The following is a 20,712-nucleotide window of genomic DNA, read 5'->3' on the forward strand; positions in this document are numbered from 1 at the left end:
AGGCGATGAAACTGTAATTTCTATAATTCATAAATGTCAGTAAAATTGACGTTCAATGCCAATCGCAGAAAAACTTTGTTTACTTAGTGACCGTAAGAACCTTTTTAGAGTCAAAATTTTTGAAAATAAGTAGTTTTATATCTGTTCAAAGTGGATGAAAATGTTACTCTATTGTTAACCTATAATTTCATCTCAAATTATTATTTTTTGTTATCATTGTTTGGTATTAGTGGATATAGTCATTCTCGATTGTTGAGATCCAATCTTGAGTTAAGAATCACACCACTTTTCAAGTTGAAATGTCTGTTGCATGATTCGACACATCATATTCTCTACAGATAAATAGTATTATTTATTTCGCTTATATACACTATCAGAGATAAAGTTCGCGATATATGGATTTTTTTTATTAATAGATATAATGAAAATTTTACTTAGCAGTTAGTTAGTGCCTGAAAAATGAGTGAAAAATAGCCATTTTCCTTTTGTTATGTGCTACTCTTAACCTGTCAAATTGGGCATTTTTTTCATAAATCCTCAAAAAGTAAGTTTTTTTGGAATTTCAAAAAAAGTGAAAAAAACAGTTGCTCAGTTTCCAATTATATAACCTTGCTTGGAATTTGGACTCTACTGTCACTTCGACTTTTTTCCATTTTCTTTTATTTTTCGCATGTTCCGTTCTATCGATTCAAATTTCATAATTTTGATGAATACGAGACTTCATTGTCATATCTTGCCCAAAAATACCCGCATTGGCCTGTTATCAGAAAAAGAAATAAATAGGTACACCTCCAGAAATTCGTCTTTATAATTGTAAAGTTCATCTAGTTTTTTCATTTCATTGTTAAACTAATTCGGATTCTCAATGTATGGACGTTAATTTGTCAGTAATCGAATAAATATATTTCTCTTCATTCATATTACACTCGTATTCCATTTTTTTCAATAGATTTTTATCCAGTTTGATTATTTTTCTGACTAATGATTCGGTTACAAACTAACCCGAAATATCATACTTCTCTAACTAAACATTGACCTACAGTTTCATAACTATTCGAAAGACTTTCGTTCTAGCGATTTGTAATAATCATGATATAAAATTTCATGATTTTGAACATTACAAGACTGATTTCTGGAAAAAAATAGTAAGTACTGATCAAATCGAAATAAAATTTTCTCTTAGTAGGGTTCTGAAACAAATTTTTAGTATATTTCACAGAATCAAAAAAAAATAGGGATAGGCCAAACAGAGCGAGAAATCGCTATAAAATCGACAGCGGAAATCTAAGAGCCATGAAAATATTGATACAATTGATTGACTTTGATGTTCTCATAAAGATGCTTTCTGCTGATAATATTCCAGGAATTAATCTTTACGAATACTTACCACTCGACCTAAAAATTTTCTCAGATGAATGTCCATTTTTCAAACTCAAACTTTTAGCAATATCAATCGAGATACCATCAATATATAAAACCTCACCTCCTGGAGAACTTGTGGTTTTATCATGCTGGTTGCTCTCATGATATTGCTAAATAACAAAGTTTTCGTTAAAAAATGTGAATTTAACGATTACATTTTGAGGTCTTGTGATATCATTTTTGGCAAAATACTGTTTTGTTTTCTCTACCCAGGAAAATATTTTTATTAATAAAAGAACTCATTAGGCTGGGTTAGTATCAGTTAACAACTTTGCACTCACATTCATTTCAGCATACGCAAACTCAAAAAATTGAAAAGTGTGCACAAATAAATAATCAATTTCTTCAGTCGTGCAGCTGATAATAAGTACGAAAAATACAGAATTTTATCAATTACCAAAAACACCCCTTTTTGCTCCACCTCGTAGAAAAAAAATCATTTACCTCCAAATACTCCGCTCCATCAGCAACATGAGGCGATTGCGCCTGAACTTGATAAGAAAAAGTGCAGTGCATATTCGCGAAATTCCGTTTCCACCGGTTGCACGGAAGTCTCGGTTCTAATTGAGCCACATTCTGTTTATAACACACTAATATAATTCAATAAGAGCCAACCTCTAATTTCTGTCACAAAGTACTGGTTATTCGGTAAGGTAATCACAGTAATTACAGTTCTAACGACGAAGAAGAGATGGACCGGAACACCGCAAACATGCCATAGACTGCGTATACGGCGCTTTTCTGGCCTCCGCGTGTGTGCGGGGTTTCGGACGATGCGTGGTACGGTACGCCCCCGCGTCGATTGGGCCCCCTTATTGGAGCTCTACCTGACGCACGCCCCGCGATGTTGGCACGGTTGTCCGACGAGACGGACCACCGTTGCGTTCTTGCATTTGGCGGTTCGTTCTGAGAAAAGTTTCTGGATATTTATTATTTCATTTGTGTCGCTTCAAATTTGCAAATACAAATTCGTTTTTTGGCATAATAGGTTCATAATTATCTTTCGTTTCCGATTTTCCATTGCATATAGTGCTGTATGGTCATTGGTCTTGGGAGACTCCAATCAAGACGTCTCTCGATACCGCATTCACTGATGAGGCCTTGATATGCTTGTACAGTACAAATACATCAAATTGTTTTTAACGATTCTACAGGTGTTATCAAGATGTAATGTTTTCTATCGTTTCGCAGATACAGCGTTTTAAGCGTTTCGAAATGATACTAAGAGTATTAAAAAATATAGATTTCAGAGGTGGACCATTGAAACTTCTCACTAGCTACTTATAGAACAGAAAACAGAGAGTTAAAGTCAATAGTTCATATAGTTCGGATCAACTCAATTCTTGGGCCGATATTTTATTCAACATTTATATCGATGATCTCAACAATATTGATGTGGAAGCGACTATTATTAGCTTTTCCGACGACAATGCCCTTCTATTTCGTGGCAAGGATTGAACCAATTTGAAATTTATGGTCGAAAGGGAATTGGAAACTTCATTTCTTCAGTTCGATAGTAGGCTACTAACAGTAAACTTTTCCAATACCCACTTTATTGCCTTTTCAATTTTTAACAACAACTTACCCACATATAATGAAATTACAGTTAATATAAACAGCAATATCATCGAAAGAAGATATCTAGGCCTCATTATAGACCAAAATCTTAGATGACAGGAACACGCTGAATACGTAAAAAAAAAATTGAGATCATTGATAACAAAATTCAAACTGTATCACACATATAAACTATGGCATATACTTGTTTGAGGATGGATAACCAATATAATTGTATTGAAAACCTAGAATTGACACGAAAATTGCTGAATTTCACTAGTTCGGAGTTCCATCGTCTTAGATATAAAAAGATTTGATATCCCTGAAACAACTAAACAAGAAGAATTAAAAATGAATAGCTGAAAATAACAATTATTTTTAAAAAAATAACATGAAATGGAATAATAGTGAAATAAAATACAAGTAAAAATAGAACGATTGAACAAAAATCAAAATTAAAGAAATAAAAATGAAAATAAAAATAAAAAATTGAGAGATTTCAAGCCACGTTAGTTCACGCGACGTTTCGATTGTTAGTATCTACAATCGTCTTCGGGTGATGACTGGACTGATTCCTCCGAGAGATGAATATTTATGGGTCGTTCGAATACTTTCACTTATCCCCGCTTTCCATTTTTTCCGCTTCACTGGTTCAGTGGGAGATGATCGTTTGGCGGGAGTTGGTCATTTTTCGCTTAATAATGGGTGAGGGGGCTTACTGTGGTGCGGTGTTAGCGATGATGTTTCCTTCGGATGTCTATCCGTATCCGGACAGTATCTGAACCACGAATCGACTAAAAGAGGAATCATCAAGACTCTATTAGACAGTGTTTTCGGGCTCTGTAATACGAAGGAAGATCTCGAGAAGGAACTAGACATCATCAAAAATGATCTTCAACGGAATGGCTACTCCGATGGTAAAAAAAACTTTGGTTAAAAGACAGCAGGAGCCTCGCAAGGAAGAGAAGCCATCACAACCAGTGCTGGCACTTCCTCCCTACATCAGAGGATTATCGGAGAGGATAAGAAGAATTGGTTCCAAGTACAACATCAGAACTTGCTTCAGATCCGGTAACACTATCCGTAGCAGCCTCACAAAAACCAGGCCACCAAACGCGGACTTCGATTCCCAGAATTGCATTTACCGGATACCCTGTGAGTGCGGAAAATCCTATATTGGTGAAACTAAGAGACCATTGAATGTTCGCATTGCCAAGCACAAGAAACACACACAGCGAGGGGAAATCAGCAAATCAGGAATAGCAGGCCATGTTTGGACCCATCAACACAACATCGAGTGGTCCCAAGCTGAGATCATACACAGAGAGGAACATTGGTTTAGGAGAAAATTCTAGGAAGCCGCATACATGTTGTGCAACAACGTATTCAGACAAGCTAGCGTAGAGATACGCAACATATGGAAACCCATCATCAAGCAAAAAATGACCAACTCCCGCCAAACGGTCATCTCCCACTGAACCAGTGAAGCGGAAAAAATGAAAAGCGGGGATATGTGAAAGTTCTCGAACGACCCATAAATAGTCATCTCTCGGAGGAATCAGTCCAGTCATCACCCGAAGACGATTTTAGATACTAACAATCGAAACGTCGTGAACTAACGTGGCTTGGAATCACTTAATTTTTTTATTTTTATTTTCATTTTTATTTCTTTAATTTTAATTTTTGTTCAATCGTACTATTTTTACTTGTATTTTATTTCACTATTATTCCATTTCAGGTTATTTTTGTTTAATATAATTGATATTTTCAGATATTCATTTTTAATTCTTCTTGTTTAGTTGTTTCAGGGATTTCAAATCATTTTATATGGAAGTCCTAACTAGTGAAATTCATCATGAAACATTGTCAATCACCTTCAAACAAACAAAAATTGCTGATAAAGATAATGTGTAATAAAAACTACAGATTTCCGTTAGATGAACTTTTCCAACAATCTAAGCTATTTACAATCTATTAACTATACTTTATTAATCTTGCATCTTACCATCACCAACACAAATATGAACATGAAGAAATAGGACATCCATACAATACTCGACTGAAAAACCAAACAACCCGAATGCCAAAGGTTGGAACTACAAAAAACCAAAGATTCCTCTCCTATATTTAGGTCCGATAGTCAACAGAAAAATTCCAAATGAAATAAAAATACTCAACGGTCGTTTCCTATTCGAAAATACATTGAAGGTTTGGATTTTAAACCGGCCCCTCGAACAAATTCTCGAAGCTTTTTGAAGAGAAATATAGGAAAGAAGTTTGATATAAATTGAACCCTAACAACACAAATTCATAGAAAACTTGAAAGTACATTCAACTTGAACTGCTTGAAATATTCTGCTAATATTTGTGAGCATCAAAAGAGATTCATTAATAATGAACGAAAATAAAATAGTTTAATATTTTTGTGGGCACCCAACTTTACCTATACTCCCATACTCATTTCACTTCTATTGTTATATTTTATTGTTATTGTGTAACTCTTTGATCTAAACTTATAGTGTACATAACACACTTTTATATAGGTATACTATCTGCACTTTCATTATATTTATCATTAATATTTTCATTTGATTGTTACATTTCATTACATACTTATGTTTTAACAGCATATCTATGCACACGATTTCACCTTTTATGGGTTTTCATTTTATTTGCTATTATTGTTACAAACTTTATTGTACATCTAAACACTATGTAATGTTGAGCAAATACATTATTATTATTACTGTTAAACTGGTTAAGACTTTCGCGGCCGGGATTTTCAATGTGAAGGCCGTCGTCATAAATACATGAATACAACCTACGAACTAGAAATCACCAGTCATGGGTGGATCATTAAGATGAATAAATATTATTATTATTATTATTATTATTATTATTATTATATTATTATTACATTCGAACGTCAATTGGTTCTTAAGTTTTAATAACAAAAAAAATTCAAATTTGATTTCAGTTTCGCTAATACTTGAAGAGGGCGTTCAACACATTTATTTTTCTCTTCAAATATTCAAACTTTTCGTATATTTTTCTGTATTTCTTCTGTTTCTTGAAACAAGAACAGTTTCAACCAAATCCGCTTGAAAGTTGATGTTTAATTAAGATTAAAAACTTTTGAGTGTTCGACTAGCCTAAAAGCCATACATTTATTATGCTTGATAATAAAATCTCAGTAATATTTCAAGAAGATAATAAGTCTGCCATTGCAGTAATTTCGTTTGTGTGCGATTAATCAAATTGGATGAGACATTTATAAACCGTTGTTATTTTCAGCATTCGTAAAGAACCCAACTCATTAATCAACGTACACTGCCATCTTTGTTGTCAAAAATTTAAACGTAAATCCAGTCGCGAATCAGGAGATAAAAACAAACGTAAAACAAACAATCGTGTGTAACCGTAGAGAATGCTTACAGTAACTATCTGGCATTTACGTAGACTTCACGACTCGACTTATCTTCAGATATCACGAAATTACAGTTCTAGAAGTACCGAGAACGCCTCTGCCATACCCAAATAGCATGGTGTGCTTTCCTGGCTACCGAGACGATAGGTAATGCGATTTTGTGAATCTAGGTACAGGGTGACTTGTTTTCCAGAAGAAAAATAAGCCAAAAATAGAAATTACTTTAGGTAGTTGTAATTTAAAATATGATTTCAAAAAATTATCTATTCTCTGCGTGTCAGAAAACTTCTGTAAAAACATAAACAGTTTTGTAACCGTCAACTACTGAATTCAAGTAAACAATTCAATTACTGGTGCAGTACAAATATGACTTCAAAGTTCATAGCAAAACAATTGACAAGGGATATAATAATCTCACCGCAGAAAACCTTCTTTACCATAATTTTCTAAATATATTCATATATAGTATACTTTTAGGATAGATTAGTTTTTGAAAGGAAGGTTTTTGGCTTTTAACTTCTCCGTCTATGAATTCACTTGCTATCTTCCTTCCTTAGGAATATTTCTCAATTTTTTTTTGAAGATGGAGGAGTAGTATAGAAAGCCAAAAACCTTTCTTTTCCAAATGTTTTTTAATTATTAATGACAACACATTCAAGAAAAAGGAGTGAAATATATCCCTCCTGAATTTTAGGTTTTTCATTGATGCTCCTGAAGCCAAATGAAGCTGCGTGAGTATCTTCCAAACATTTATTATCATCAGCAATAGCAATATTCATTCAAAATTTCCAAATGTGATGAATATATTCGGATTTGAGAGTAAAATAAGGGTAGTTTCAAATTTCTGCCCAGGGCAATAGACAAATGAGATTTTGCTAGTACCACACTTTGTCATATTAGCAAAATCTCATTTCATATTTTAAGAATTATTTGATAGAAATTACAAAATCAAATTTTCTCAGGCTACTAGTTCAACTCATAGTCACTGGAGAGATCCTATTCAACTTCTTCATCTGAAAAATCTTGAGCGTTTGGATAAAGTGGGTCAAGGGATTTTATTTCTTCTATAGAGTAGTTTCTACAGATTCCTTCACATTGAGCATTGTAACAGTAATCTGCGTATTTGGTCTCGTAACAAATTTGACTACTCTTATTCAGAGGTCCTTTGAATTGGTAACCCCATTGTTACTGGCAAAGTAAACGCTTTATAATCAATATTCAAAACACAATTAAAATATTTCATTGTGCTTATGGTAACCAACTTTTCATATTTAACTCCTGAGTTTCAAAAAGTTTGCACCAAATGGGAAACTTTTTTATAATCCTTTTGTCAGAAAATTTTATTCCTAATAAAAATTGCGGGAAACTTAGATTTAACTCATCAAAATCAAAATTTCCGAACGTTGTACGTGGGAGAACAAAAAATAGAAATTTTGATCAACAGTAAACTACCCCTATTTTCGACATTATTTAAAAAGTTTATTTATAAAAGTTGTTTTCATGAAAACACATTATTCAGATTTGAAATCACAGCCACCTACGTAACAAAACAATAAAACATTTTTTAATGAAGTACCTAGTACTAGTACTACTTACAGATTTGTATCACTTGATTGTTCAGCATTAATCAATTCAGTCAAAGACGATTGTGGATACCAACAATCAAAATGTCCTGAATTAACTTGGCTTGGAATCTCTTAATTTTGTATATTTTTTTATTTTTTGTTTAATTGTTCTATTTTTATTTGTATTTTATTCAACTGTAATTTCATTCCAGGGATTTTTTGCTTAATATAATTGTTATTTTCAGCAATTATTTTTTAGTTTTTTTCTATTGGTTCTACAATTTTGGTATTGATACTTTTTTCACATGATCTCAAAATTTATGTGAAAAATTCAGATAACGAAGTTTTTATTTTTTTATTATTAAAAAAAATTACGAAATTTGGTGAAAACTTATCTTTTTATACACCAAATACACTGGACTTTATTGTATTCAAAATTCTTATTTTTTCACCTCATTTTGACTTCATATCAAAAGAGCACCCTAATTTTGTTCAGCAATTGTTCAGCAATAATTATTTCGGTCAAAGACTATTGTGGATACTAACAATCGAAATGTCGTGAAGTAACTTGGCTTGGAATCTCTTTTTTTTTTTTGTTTAATTGTTCCATTTTTTTGGATTTTATTCCACTGCAATTTCATTTGAGGGTTTTTTTGCGTAATATAATTGTTATTTTCAGCTATTCTTTTTAAGTTTTTTTTATTGGTTCTTTCATGGAATTCAAATCATTTTATATAATATCAGACAATGGAAGTCTGAACTAATGAAATTTATCACGAAACATCGTCAATCACCTTCAAACAAACAATTTTTTCTCGTCATCAGATTATACTGATAGTTATTATGGACATACATCCAGAGTGAAATATCAATTTTGTACCAAAAAACTAGTAAAAATTGAAACCATTTTCAACAAACATCGATATACTAGTTCAAATAATGAATTGGACTGAATTTCGCATTAAAATATTATTATAGTTACATAAGGGAGACGCCTACGATATATGTATATGAGATACTAGTACACTTTAAGAGGCTAGAATCATACAATTTTTTTTGTTACGTAGGTAGCTGTGATTCAAAATCTGATTATTGTTTCCAACTTTAAACAACGAATAACTTCTTCAATAATCTCGAAAATAAGGATAGTTTACTCTTGATCAAAGTTCATATTTTTTGTTCTCCCCTAGCTTCACACCGTTCGGAAATTTAGAATTTTGACAACTCAAATCGAAGTTTTCCGCAATGCACCAATTTTTATCAGGAATACAATTCTTTGACAAATGGATGATAGAAAAGTTTTTCATATGGTGCAAACTTTTTGAAACTCACTGAATATTCAAAACACAATTGGAAAATTTTATTGTGCTATGGTAACCAACTTTTCGTATTCAACTCAATGCAATCCCAACTCGTCAAAAATAATGGAATACAATTTAAAGTAAATAAAAAAACAATTCATTTCATACTTCAATTACAAATATATCACCATCTATTCTTAAAGAACCATAATCTTTCTCAATTATACATTTATGAATTTATATCTTCAACTGAAATTAGACAGAATTAATGAAATAAAGATTCATATTCAAATATTTTTGAAAGATAAACTCTAATTGCATCACATCAATTGGTGATTCACCCTGTATTTCTTGTACCTCAACTCCCAGGTGTTTGTTTCTCACACGTGCTCAGTGAGATCCTCCCAATTCCGCTCCAAGGATTGAATTACAAGGACACTCCTCCTGGACTCTTGGAAGTTCTCATTCAAAGGCGATACAATCGCCCGATCTTCCTTTTGTGTGATCTATTCATTCACGTAACCCTATTCTTAGCAGACCATGGGAGAAGATATGGAAATTTAAACCATTTTTCCGGTCTATTTTTGACTAGTCGATACATTTATTTAGCTTATTAGAGAGATGTTTTCAGAAGGATTGGATGAACGGTATTCAGTGGGTATTGAGATGGGTATAGTGGTTAAGATGAAATCGTGCAGAGATTCTGCTTTGTCCAATCGTCAGTTGAGATAAAGTATAGGTGAGAATTATGTTTTTCAATTTCTGGTAAAACCAGGTTTAAAAATCGTGAAACAGCGGTATGCAATTATGAACAACAAAGATCACCAGAATCTGACCCAGATTGAAGAAACAAAAATGAGAAATTTTGTTGAAAAATATATAATTTTGATTTGCATAAATACAGATGAATGAAAATATAAAAAAAATTACGCACCATTTTGTGACAGTCTACTTTCATTTTGCCCTTTATTATTTTAATCGGTTTTTTTGATTTCAGGTAACGTGAAAAATTAAATATTCTTCAGATAAAAAAGAACCAATAACTTTTCCTACTATACATCTTTTAGTGAGTAGACCAGGGCTGAAACCTTGAAAAATGAAAGAAAGTTAAAAAAAAAATAGTAGGATGAAACCGATCAGAAAAGGAAATGATGAAAATGGGAGGAAAAATAAATTACTTGCGATCTGAGTTCAAGAAGTGGAAGGGGGTGAGTTTTTAAGGGTAAAAAATGTTTTATCTAGATTTCCGGAAAAACTATGGAAAAAAGTTGAAAGGCAAAGTTGTAGTTAATAAAAAGATCTACAACTTTTGTATTGATAATTATTCCACATAACCTCAAAATTTATGTGGAAAATTCAAATAACCAAGTTTTCGGTTTTTTATTTTTCTTTAAAAAAAATTGTGTTCGTTAAATTATCTACTTCCTGGCGGTGTGAAAAAAATATACAAAATGCAAAAAAATGTAGAAAATGCAAAAAATCGAAAAAAACTCAAATTCGAAAGTAAAAAAAAATATTTTGTACAATTTCATAAAAAAATATGATTGCTGCAATTGTATTCAGGTAAAAATTTCATTTCTTCAATTCTAATTACATGTGTGAAATTCAAAAGGAAAAACAAAGTCTTGTCTCTAAAGAGAGTTCAATCTTTCGTTAAAGTAAATGAAGATATTATAGCTATCAATCCATTATTACTATTTCAAAGGATATCCTTAACGATCGACGGTAAAAAGATATGGAAACTAATTTACAATACGAGCTTGCACCTTTTCCACTGTCACGTTTTACAGAATATGGCCTCAGGAAAAATATAAAATCTCAACTTTTCGAGTTATTTGTGAGTATGAATAGACCAACGCATTCTGCCGACATGGTGCATGTTGTCGACGGTGGATTTTTACTACACAAAGTAATTTGACAGAAAAATGAAACGGTGGAAGAGATCATGAATAAATATTTGCGCTATGTAGAGAAACATCTCGCAGCAAGCAGCTGTATTGCCTTTGATGGGTACCTCAAAATTAAAAAATCAGTTACTGTCACAACAGTACCAGCAGCTACTTCAACTAAAAGAGGAGAACGTAGTCGTAGAAAAACCTCGGACAATATTCCAGAGTTTGATCATCAAAACCATTCAAGAATACCATTTTTGCAAAACATTTTTTCTAACGAGAAAAACAAGGACAAAATAATAAAAACTTTAACGAAAAGATTACAGTCACAAGGGTTTTCCTGTAAACAAGTACCCAAAAGAAGATGCTGATGCTGACATAATTAAGAGAATTCTCAATTTCATGAAAGAATCTATACATGACTATTGCCATTCTAGATCATTAATGATTCTAATAGCATATTCTTGGAGTAAAAAAACTCTTTGTGTAGAAGATTTCGTCCCCCAGTTTATAATTCCGTATCTCATATGAGAATTGATGGTCGCATAGTATAGACCTAGCAAAACTTCCTTGCTGCAGTGATTTTGCATGAATCTAAGTGCGTAACAATTTTTTTCAATTTATCACAGAGTAGATCAATATGTGGATTCTACGTAAATTCTACAGTGGGACCGAGCATTTTTGTTGTTGAGCAAGATGTAACCTCCAGATCGGTATACTGAAATATAGTAAGAATGTCATTAATATTACCTAACGAATATTTCATTAACACAGTTTTATTGATGTTGAGGGATAGATGATTTTCAGTAAATGCTTTTTTAGTAATTACTTTTTTATACACCAATTCTGTTATTTCTGGAAGTACTATGGAATTGTTTGCTTTAACCAAAAGGTTAGTGTCGTCTGCATATGAAACTATATGTAAGGTCATGAAGATACGCCGCTAGATTAGATCGTTAGCATACATTTTAAAAAAGTTGTCCCAGAATGGATCCCTGAGAAACACCCTAATTTATGTTATTGATTGACTTTTCGCACCTTGTACAATAACTTGTTGTTTCCTATTTTGGTGATATGTTTTTATCAAATCTTGAAAAACTCCCAGCACTCTAAGTCTATTCATTTTCAAAATTAATGACTCGTGATCTACGTAATCGAAAGTTTTTGAGAAATCAATGAATAAACCGCATATTTGAAATTTGCAGTCAACAGAAGTTGTTAAATGTTCATTGAAATCATGTAGCGCTGTTTCAGTAGGTACTTCTATTATTTGTGAAACCATACTGATTCGATGAGAGAAGGCGATTTGCTGTTAAAAATTATAGCAGTTGATTGTAAATATTCAACTCAAATCATTTGGATGTACTGGAGAGTAAACTTATCTTTCTATAGTTATTATATGTATTAGGGTCTCCTTTCTTAAATATTGGAGTAAGTAGCGCAACTTTTAATTTGAATGAAGGAAGCCGTTTGTAGTTACTGATGACCAAGTGTTCCTAATGATATCAACTATCTGTTGTAATATACTTTAGAAAATTAATGATTTTCTGATAGGAATTCATTTATGATTTATGATAAAACATGGAAAATCTCTCACTGCTTCAAAAGTTTTCTCCGTTTCAATGTAATGTGTTTTTGTAGCTCCATATCTCAATAACTATTTATTTTATTGTGTCGTGGTATATGTATACTGATCGATGGATAATTTTGTACTTTATAATATAATAATAATAATAAATTCATTTCCAAAGTCACATTTACATTCATCTGCTATTTACAATAGTTTGAAACAGAAATAAAGGAAGAAAGAAAGAAAAGCCCTACTGAAATCATTCTCAGATTCGTGCGTAGGGATTTTACATTTCTCTACTAAATTTAATTTATGGTAACCGAGGTATTTTGAATGGAAAATGGATAATATTCATTAGCGAAATGGATAAAATTTGTTAGAGATTATTGAAGTTCCAATTTTGTCTGTTGGAAGAAAGTGAAGTGTAGAATTATAATAGACCAGTATCAAACTAAAAAATAAAAACAAAAACATTATCAAGGAACAGTTGGTAAGTAACGCTATAATTATTGATTTATTTTATTACTTTTGTTTTATATACACATATGCACACATACACGTATATAAATATAAATATGAACTTTTATTTTTGGAGACAAGAAATTCATCGTTCAACTTGTGATTAACTTATGTTGTGCCTAATAATGAATTAATGATACTTTCACTATTTTGCGGATTTCTGGGCCAGGATTTAATTTGTTTCTTGAATAGATGAATGTTATGACTCATTTTTATATTTGTAGGTAGACAACAGTACGAGTGTGACACAATATAATTGAAGGACCTTTGTCCCAATCTATATATATATATATATATATATAAAGGTTTCTCACGGAAAAAATTCCAGATTTTTCGTACAGTAGATGACTTGGATAAGTTCGATTTTTATTGATTATCAATTTTAAAATAATGTTTTGTGTAGTTTCGAGTGTTTTCAAGTGATTCTTGAATAACCCACCCCACTCCGTTATGCCATATTGGATTAGTGATTCCACTTATGCAAAGTATAGCATTTTTAGATGACATCAATGTAATATATTTTTCAGTTGCTTGAATTTGTAGATCATTTATCGCAGATTTTTCACAATATTCTGTATATGTTTATTTCACTTGAGAGAACGATCGATTTCGATACCTAAATAACGTACATTTTCTGCTTTTTCTATTTTTAATATATTGCCATTTGAGTTCACATTGAGGCAATGAAAAGTTGGTTTATTTTTGATGTTACAGCTGAAGGATAAGTATTTATTTTTTTCAAAATTTATGGTGAGGCTCATATCATCGAACAAAGTCGTCTTCTGCTCCAATTTTGGCTTCTTCCCATGTGTTTCCAGTATACTGAATAGTTGTATCGTCCGCAAAGGACGTGATGTAACCTTGTGATTCGTTTTCTAATAATGTATTCATGTACATTGTGAAAAGTATAGGTCCCAGCACAGTCCCTTGCGGTACACCACATTCAGTTACTCTTGGTTCACTTACGATGTCGTCAATTTGCACGTGCTGGATTCTGCCTAATATATAAGATTTCAGTAATTTTAAAGTTATTCCTCTGAAGCCATAGCCTTCTAATACATCGAAAAGTTTTTTATGCTCTACGGTATCGAAGGCTTTAGCTAAATCGAGAAAAATACAAATTATAACCTTACTTGTTGTCTAAGTCTTTATATAATCGATTTGTTAAATCGACAATGGCATGCTTTGCAGATATTCCCTTCCTAAACCCAAATTGTTTATCAGATATGATTTTATTTTTGTCAAGAAATGATGTTATTCCTAATTTAATGATTTTTTCAACAATTTTAGCTAAAATGGAAATAAGCGTTATTGGTCTGTAATTTTCTTCAATTTTTTTACTGCCTTTTTTTAAATAACGGTTTAATAAAACCAATTTTCCAACAAGCTGGGAAAATACCCGTTTCGAATATTTTATTTATCAAGTATTCAAGTGGTTTTGTTATATACTTCGCGTTGAGTTTCATTACATTCGATGTTATTTTATCGAGTCCTGGAGCCTTGTTAATTTTCAATTCATTTATACATTTCATTATTTCATCTTCATTGGAAGGGTTGAGGTAAAAAGAATCCTTCACAGCATTGATGCTGTTCTTGTTTTCCAAATTTCAATATCTTGCCTCTTTTCAGCTTATTACTATATGATGTCGTTAAGCGATTTTCGGTCAATTCTTCTCTACGAATTCAAATTGAACCAAAGCGCTACCGAAACAGCTCGAGAAATTAACTAGGTATTTGGCAATGATAGTGTTAATGAATGCACTTTTTGACGGTGATTTGCGAAATTTTGTTTCGGATATTTCAGCTTCGAAGTTGAGCCCCGAAGTAATCCAAGACGAGGATTATAGGCATGTGGGCTGCCGAAAGATCTGACCGTCCCATGCGGTTTTTGATGGCAGAAAACGTCAATAAGCTCAAAAAGTGGATGTCCCACGATTTGAATGGTCGACAGAAATTGTTAGGTTTCGAGATCTGTTTTTCTTTGTCTTTTCGCAACCAAAACGATTCTTTTTTTGATCAAATCGTCACGTGCGATGAAAAGTGGATCCTCTACGACAACATGAGACATTGAGGACAATCGTTGAACACCGATAAGCCACCAAGACACTTCCCAAAGCCGAAAACCCCCCAAAAAAAGACCATTTTCACTGTATTGTTGTCAACGGCGGGTATGACTCACCATAACTTTCTGCAATCAGGCAGAGTACTATTGTGAGGAAAGTGACGAAATGTACCACAGAAGAGGTCGAATCCTACTCCACGACAATGCCCTTCCGCATGTTTCACAAATCATCGTCCGAAAATTGAACGAATTGAGCGTCGAAGATCTGCCTCATCCACCTTTCTCCCCAGACCTCTCCCCAATCTAGTACCAGCTTGTCAAGCACTGCAATAACTTTCTGACTGGTAGAATATTCGCCAATCAAGACCAGGCAGAAACGGCTTTCGTCACCTTAATCGAATCCTGAGCATATAATTTTTATGCTGACGGAATCAAACGACTTGTGTTAAGTTGGCTAAAGTGTACTGATTCAAATGACACTTATTTCGAATTAGTTGAATGAGTATTCACTAAGATATTACAGTTTGAAGTAGACTCATAAATCCTGCCTCATACTTGTTGCTGAGGTTGAATAGGTGATTGTGAAAGAAATGTATGTAATTGGTATAGGCTGGTAGAAAAAATTAAACGGACAGTCAATACAAAATTTCGAAAGAGAAATCTGAATATTATCAAAAAAAAATTTGCTGATCCTTAGTCCTCCTATACCTTTGTTTCATCATGCATTTATGTTTTTATACGGAGTGTTACATAAACCATTACAAGGTTCTTTCAAGCTTTCAAGCTTTCAAAAAATGGTTTTGGAAGGCTTTTTTTGAGGTGATGAAGATCACTTTTTCATTTTTTATAGGGAATTGAAAAATTTGATAGGCGATGAATAATGAGATATGGACAATGAGTCATCAATAATTCAAGTGTTCAATGTGCTGTGTGGGAGATGGCGTTGACATGATGAAGAATACTGTTAGAATTTTTCACTAATGGTGGTCGATAAATCATTGATTAACTTTCAACCAAATCACAAAACCTTTGTGTGATTTGAAATATTCAAACAGAGATTTGTTTCTTCACTTCCCGTTCATATGAATATCTCAACTATCCCTCATGTGTACCTACCAATGTTGTATACGAATTTTGTAGTTCCCAAGCATTTTCTTAAACACCTGAAACACATCTCTTCCATATCTAAATTTTAATGCAAGGGATGCTTCTATCTGACAATATGGCATATGCCGATATTCTTCAATCAACCCAATCATGGCATCAATATATTATGGTTGCCTCTCAAGGAATTCATCATTGGTGGACTCGCGGCCACGATTGAATTCATTAAACCAATTATAAACACGTTTTTCTAACTTTTCAACTGTAATGTTGCTTCATTATCAAAAGCGATTCTATACATTCTTGTCGAGTAAGACATTTCTTAAAATCGTGAGAAACCATCTAGTCAACAATCTCAATAGTTATCGTATCAACCAACCTCGTTTTCTTAAATTCCCGCCGTCAACTAACTATGATATCAATTTCTAAACTGCCGCTGATTCCAGGTTAATGAAAATGAATGTAATTTATATTCTTTCGTTAACAGTCTCTAAAAGAACAACAATACTCATAAGTCGAAAATAGTGCTGAAAAATAACAAGGTCTTATTTTTTAAAGTACGATACCTAGCATGAGTCAGGTAATTTGCAGTTAACACCTCTCATGCCAAATCAGGAACGAATCCTAATTGGCAATAGCGGCCGGCTACCGAGTGGCCGGTTTATTGAAAATGATTATTTTTCATTGCGACTCGTCCTTGTGAAAGAAAAGACCTCGTCACTTGAATTTTTTTTAATATTCAAAGTTTCTATTCCAGTATTGCACCTTGTAACCATAAATCATTTCGGTTAAGAAAGTTCATCCATTTCTTTCAATCGCTAATAACAGACGGGATCTCAGAAGATGTAACTATCCGGTAGATACAGCCTTGAGGCCATCGCGAGCTATAATTTCAGCCTTTTGACGGATGGAAAAACTGACAAAAGCCTGTTACATATATCTTTCTGACGTTGACACGCAAATCATAAGGCGAAACAACATCACGACGGATCAGTTCTACCACCATTTATCATAAATTTAACCCTAAAGTCGGAGGGTTCACACGGATTCCTTTAATGTGTATTGTTTATCTGTATTTGCGAAAGATGGATATGCTTTCGGAAAGCTCGAGGCAATGTTATAATTATACGCTTATCGGATCCATGTATCATCAGGACTCTCATTGGTGAAGGTGGTTATTAAAAGCAGTTGGGCCCCAAAACGCGTGTTGTACCATCATTTGTAACAATTATTTCTAGCTTATCCACAATTTATTTAGACTTCTTTGAGATTTTGCTGTTAATGTCTGAATGTATATTCAACAGTGTTCTGCCTTTTATGGGGCTTAATGGAAGTTATTCTTTCACAAAACATTTCTGATAAATGAATATTATATCACATTGGGGAAAAATATTCAAAATAAGACCCCAAACATTATTATCCGTCTTATATTTTTAGTGAGTTTCTAACTAGTTTTTTTGCATATTCATCAAGTATTTTCGAAAAACAATTCAGTGAATCCACGCAGTCACCAGAGGATCTGATCAATAAATATCCTTTTTTATTTAAAAATCAACGCCGTTAGATAGGTCATAGTTTCGGCCGAAAACAATAACATAACATTCAAAAATTGGGCAAAACCTCGAACACGTATTTCTGGCTATTGGCCTCGTGTGCTCATCCTCACACTTGGTGCAGCCAAGTGTGAGGATGAGCAGCACTTGTTTGCCGAAAAACTATCGGGCGCGTCCCCAGATGACGGATAGGGAAACGGCCAGGGGACTGGAGGCTCTGTCTAGGAAGCCAATGTGGCCTTACGGACGAGGTCGCCGGACTAGGGCGAGAGGAAATAAAAGGCTTTGCCAAACATGCCGTGGACCAGCCTACCCAAGCTTAGGTGTAAGGAATCGTGCTGACAGCTGAATAGCCGCAGGGTGACATGCGGACACGAACGATCCTCTTGGGGAACTGGGCGAAACCTCATTGTAATCAGCCTCTGGTAATGCGGAGCTCTGCCAGAGGTGACTAACTCTTTCCTTCCCTACTCTTGGGAACACACATGAATGAAACAACACCAAACACAAACAACAAAAACCAATCCCGAGGCTGGGCAGAAGTACTCATCTTAATCTAAGGCGGTGCCTGGGGATGAACAGAAATGTTCACCCCAACCTACCGCTTGGAATGAGGCTGGACATAGCAGATCACTTCCAACAACAAGGGCACTTCCTGCGGCGGGCACCAAGAGCTCCGCCTTGAAAGAGGGCAACGAACCGGCTGCCCCTGCAGGAAAGCTCCCTCATTTGTGCACCTCCACGGAGGAAACCCCCAGAAGGTTGAAGAAGCCGCGCAACGACAGTAATATCGCTGCACCTTCCAAAACCTTCGCGGAGGCCACCGTGAGACACCTCATAGTTGCCAAAGAGAGTGTGTATTCGGCGAGTCTTGGCCTATACTTCCTAGTGACCTATACACCTTCCTGGAAAAGACAGGATGGGCGAAGACCTAGGAGAACAACTCCTCGGGAGGATGTACAATGGGTCACAGGTGGCATAAGTGCTGTGAGTCTATAGTCACCCTCCCTGTTCCACACATACAGAAGACTAGCGCCCTCTATGTGTTAGACCTGAGACTAAACTGCCTAAACGCAAACGAGACATAAGTGGAACCACCTATTGATGTGACACCCAAGTATTATCTTGCTAAGTTTTTAATTTCGGCGTTGGTGGTTTAACCAATCTTCAAAACCGACAACTGGGTCAGCTGAAATTTGATGAGTTCCCCTGGAATGCCATTGAAAAATGAATGCACATGTTTCTATAAAAGTTTTAAAATCAAGAATGTTATTGCAGTCAAGCTGCTTGAAAAATAATTACATGAAAATGAAAAGATAAATGAATAAATACTATTGCGATCATTTTCAATTTGAATCCAACGTAGGAGCTACCGGTAGACATCTGTTTCAGCCTGTTTGGCATGATCAGTATTGGACAGGCGGTCCTCGCTTGAAGACAAAAGGCGTAGAGCCAAGAAGAGTACTGGATGATGATAATTGCGTGAATGCAAGCGATACAAGTGGTCCTTCACATTGTGTTTTCCATTGAGACCACTTGCCTGGTACTGATGATGCCCATAATGCTGAAACAGCTGTCCACAGGCGGTCCGATCATTTCCAATGGTTCCTACTCAAGGGCCAACATATAGTTTAGTTAGTTTGCTGACTAGTTGGGAGCAAAACTTGGAAACTATCTTTGTAGCTTCAGGGAAAAGCTACGAACGGTTTGATGATAGCAATAAAATTTCGGAAATTATAAAACAAAATTCAAACTCACTGTTGTTGAGACTGACCGTGTCAAGAAAAAATTAATTCATGAAAATACGATAAGACAAGTCACTGAGTTAAAATAGCTTAATTCCTCATTCAGGCATAATGATTACATACAAATTCTTGATAAAACATAAATTAATTTACCGGTATAAGACCATGTCCGCGACAGACAAAAAACCTAACAATGACATCTATAATAGAATTCAAATTTGTAAATATGTTTGTCCATGCTGAAGCAATTGAAACAGTTCTGGTGCAAGTGTGATGGAGACATCTTCTGTTAAAGTATGCATACCAATGAGAAAACACAATGCCAAAATGGTCAACAAACATAAACTTGGAATTTAATTATTAGAATAACACACTGCTTTGTTATGTGAAAAAAAAGACATTCTTTTATTAAGGAAAATATATTAAGTAATAAATGATTTCAATGATTCAATTTAGAATCTAATGAAATATTGATAAAAAATTCAGAATCATTTCTACTTTTGAGTTTGTGTATATTTTTATCAACGTTTAGTAAAAAGGCATATATTTCGCTGTGGTGGTTAATATCTGACCTACTACTGAGGCAGTTATCTGACTGTAATACAGATGGCATTTCCAAGAACAATATTTCAGATTAATTGTGTTCAATTGTCAAGATTTTAGTTGAATTTTAATCCATTTTGTAACCTTCTTTAATAACATGATAACTGAGAGCATAGGTATCTCTTCAGATTTTTTGTAAATCGGAATCTTTTCAATACTATATTCTTCTATTCCATTCGAATAATTCCTTCATATGATGTTCACACCATGATATGATGTTTGAACACCAATATCCGAGTTAGGAATCACACATTGAAAGGTAAGACCTCGTTAATCCTTAGTTCGAACAAGTTTCTACTTCTGAGGGTTGTCGTTCGTAGGGATGCGACAGTTTATTAACGGAAAACCAGATGTATTTTAAACAGAACAAAATCCGGGCTTATAGACAGGCA

General features: G+C 33.9%; 1 protein-coding gene across 2 annotated transcripts in view; it reads right to left on the bottom strand.

Moving 5' to 3' along the window:
* The window catches only part of Sp8 (Sp-like zinc finger transcription factor), a 306,521-nt gene that overhangs the window by 69,093 nt on the left and 216,716 nt on the right, over positions 1–20,712 (bottom strand). The window contains exon 1 of one of the 2 annotated variants that reach the window (XM_023155917.2): positions 1,867–2,134. The exons of the other annotated variant lie outside the window; for it this stretch is intronic. Coding sequence (XP_023011685.2) covers positions 1,867–1,938 — 72 coding nt within the window. The 5' untranslated portion in view covers positions 1,939–2,134. Of the gene's footprint in view, positions 1–1,866; positions 2,135–20,712 lie in introns of those variants that run through there. 2 annotated transcript variants of the gene reach the window in all.

The sequence above is a fragment of the Leptinotarsa decemlineata genome, unplaced genomic scaffold (genome assembly GCF_025532065.1).
Source record: "Leptinotarsa decemlineata unplaced genomic scaffold, Ldec_3_MD MMD2_tig00000090_RagTag_RagTag, whole genome shotgun sequence".
In the NCBI taxonomy this organism is placed as follows: Eukaryota; Metazoa; Arthropoda; class Insecta; order Coleoptera; family Chrysomelidae; genus Leptinotarsa; species Leptinotarsa decemlineata.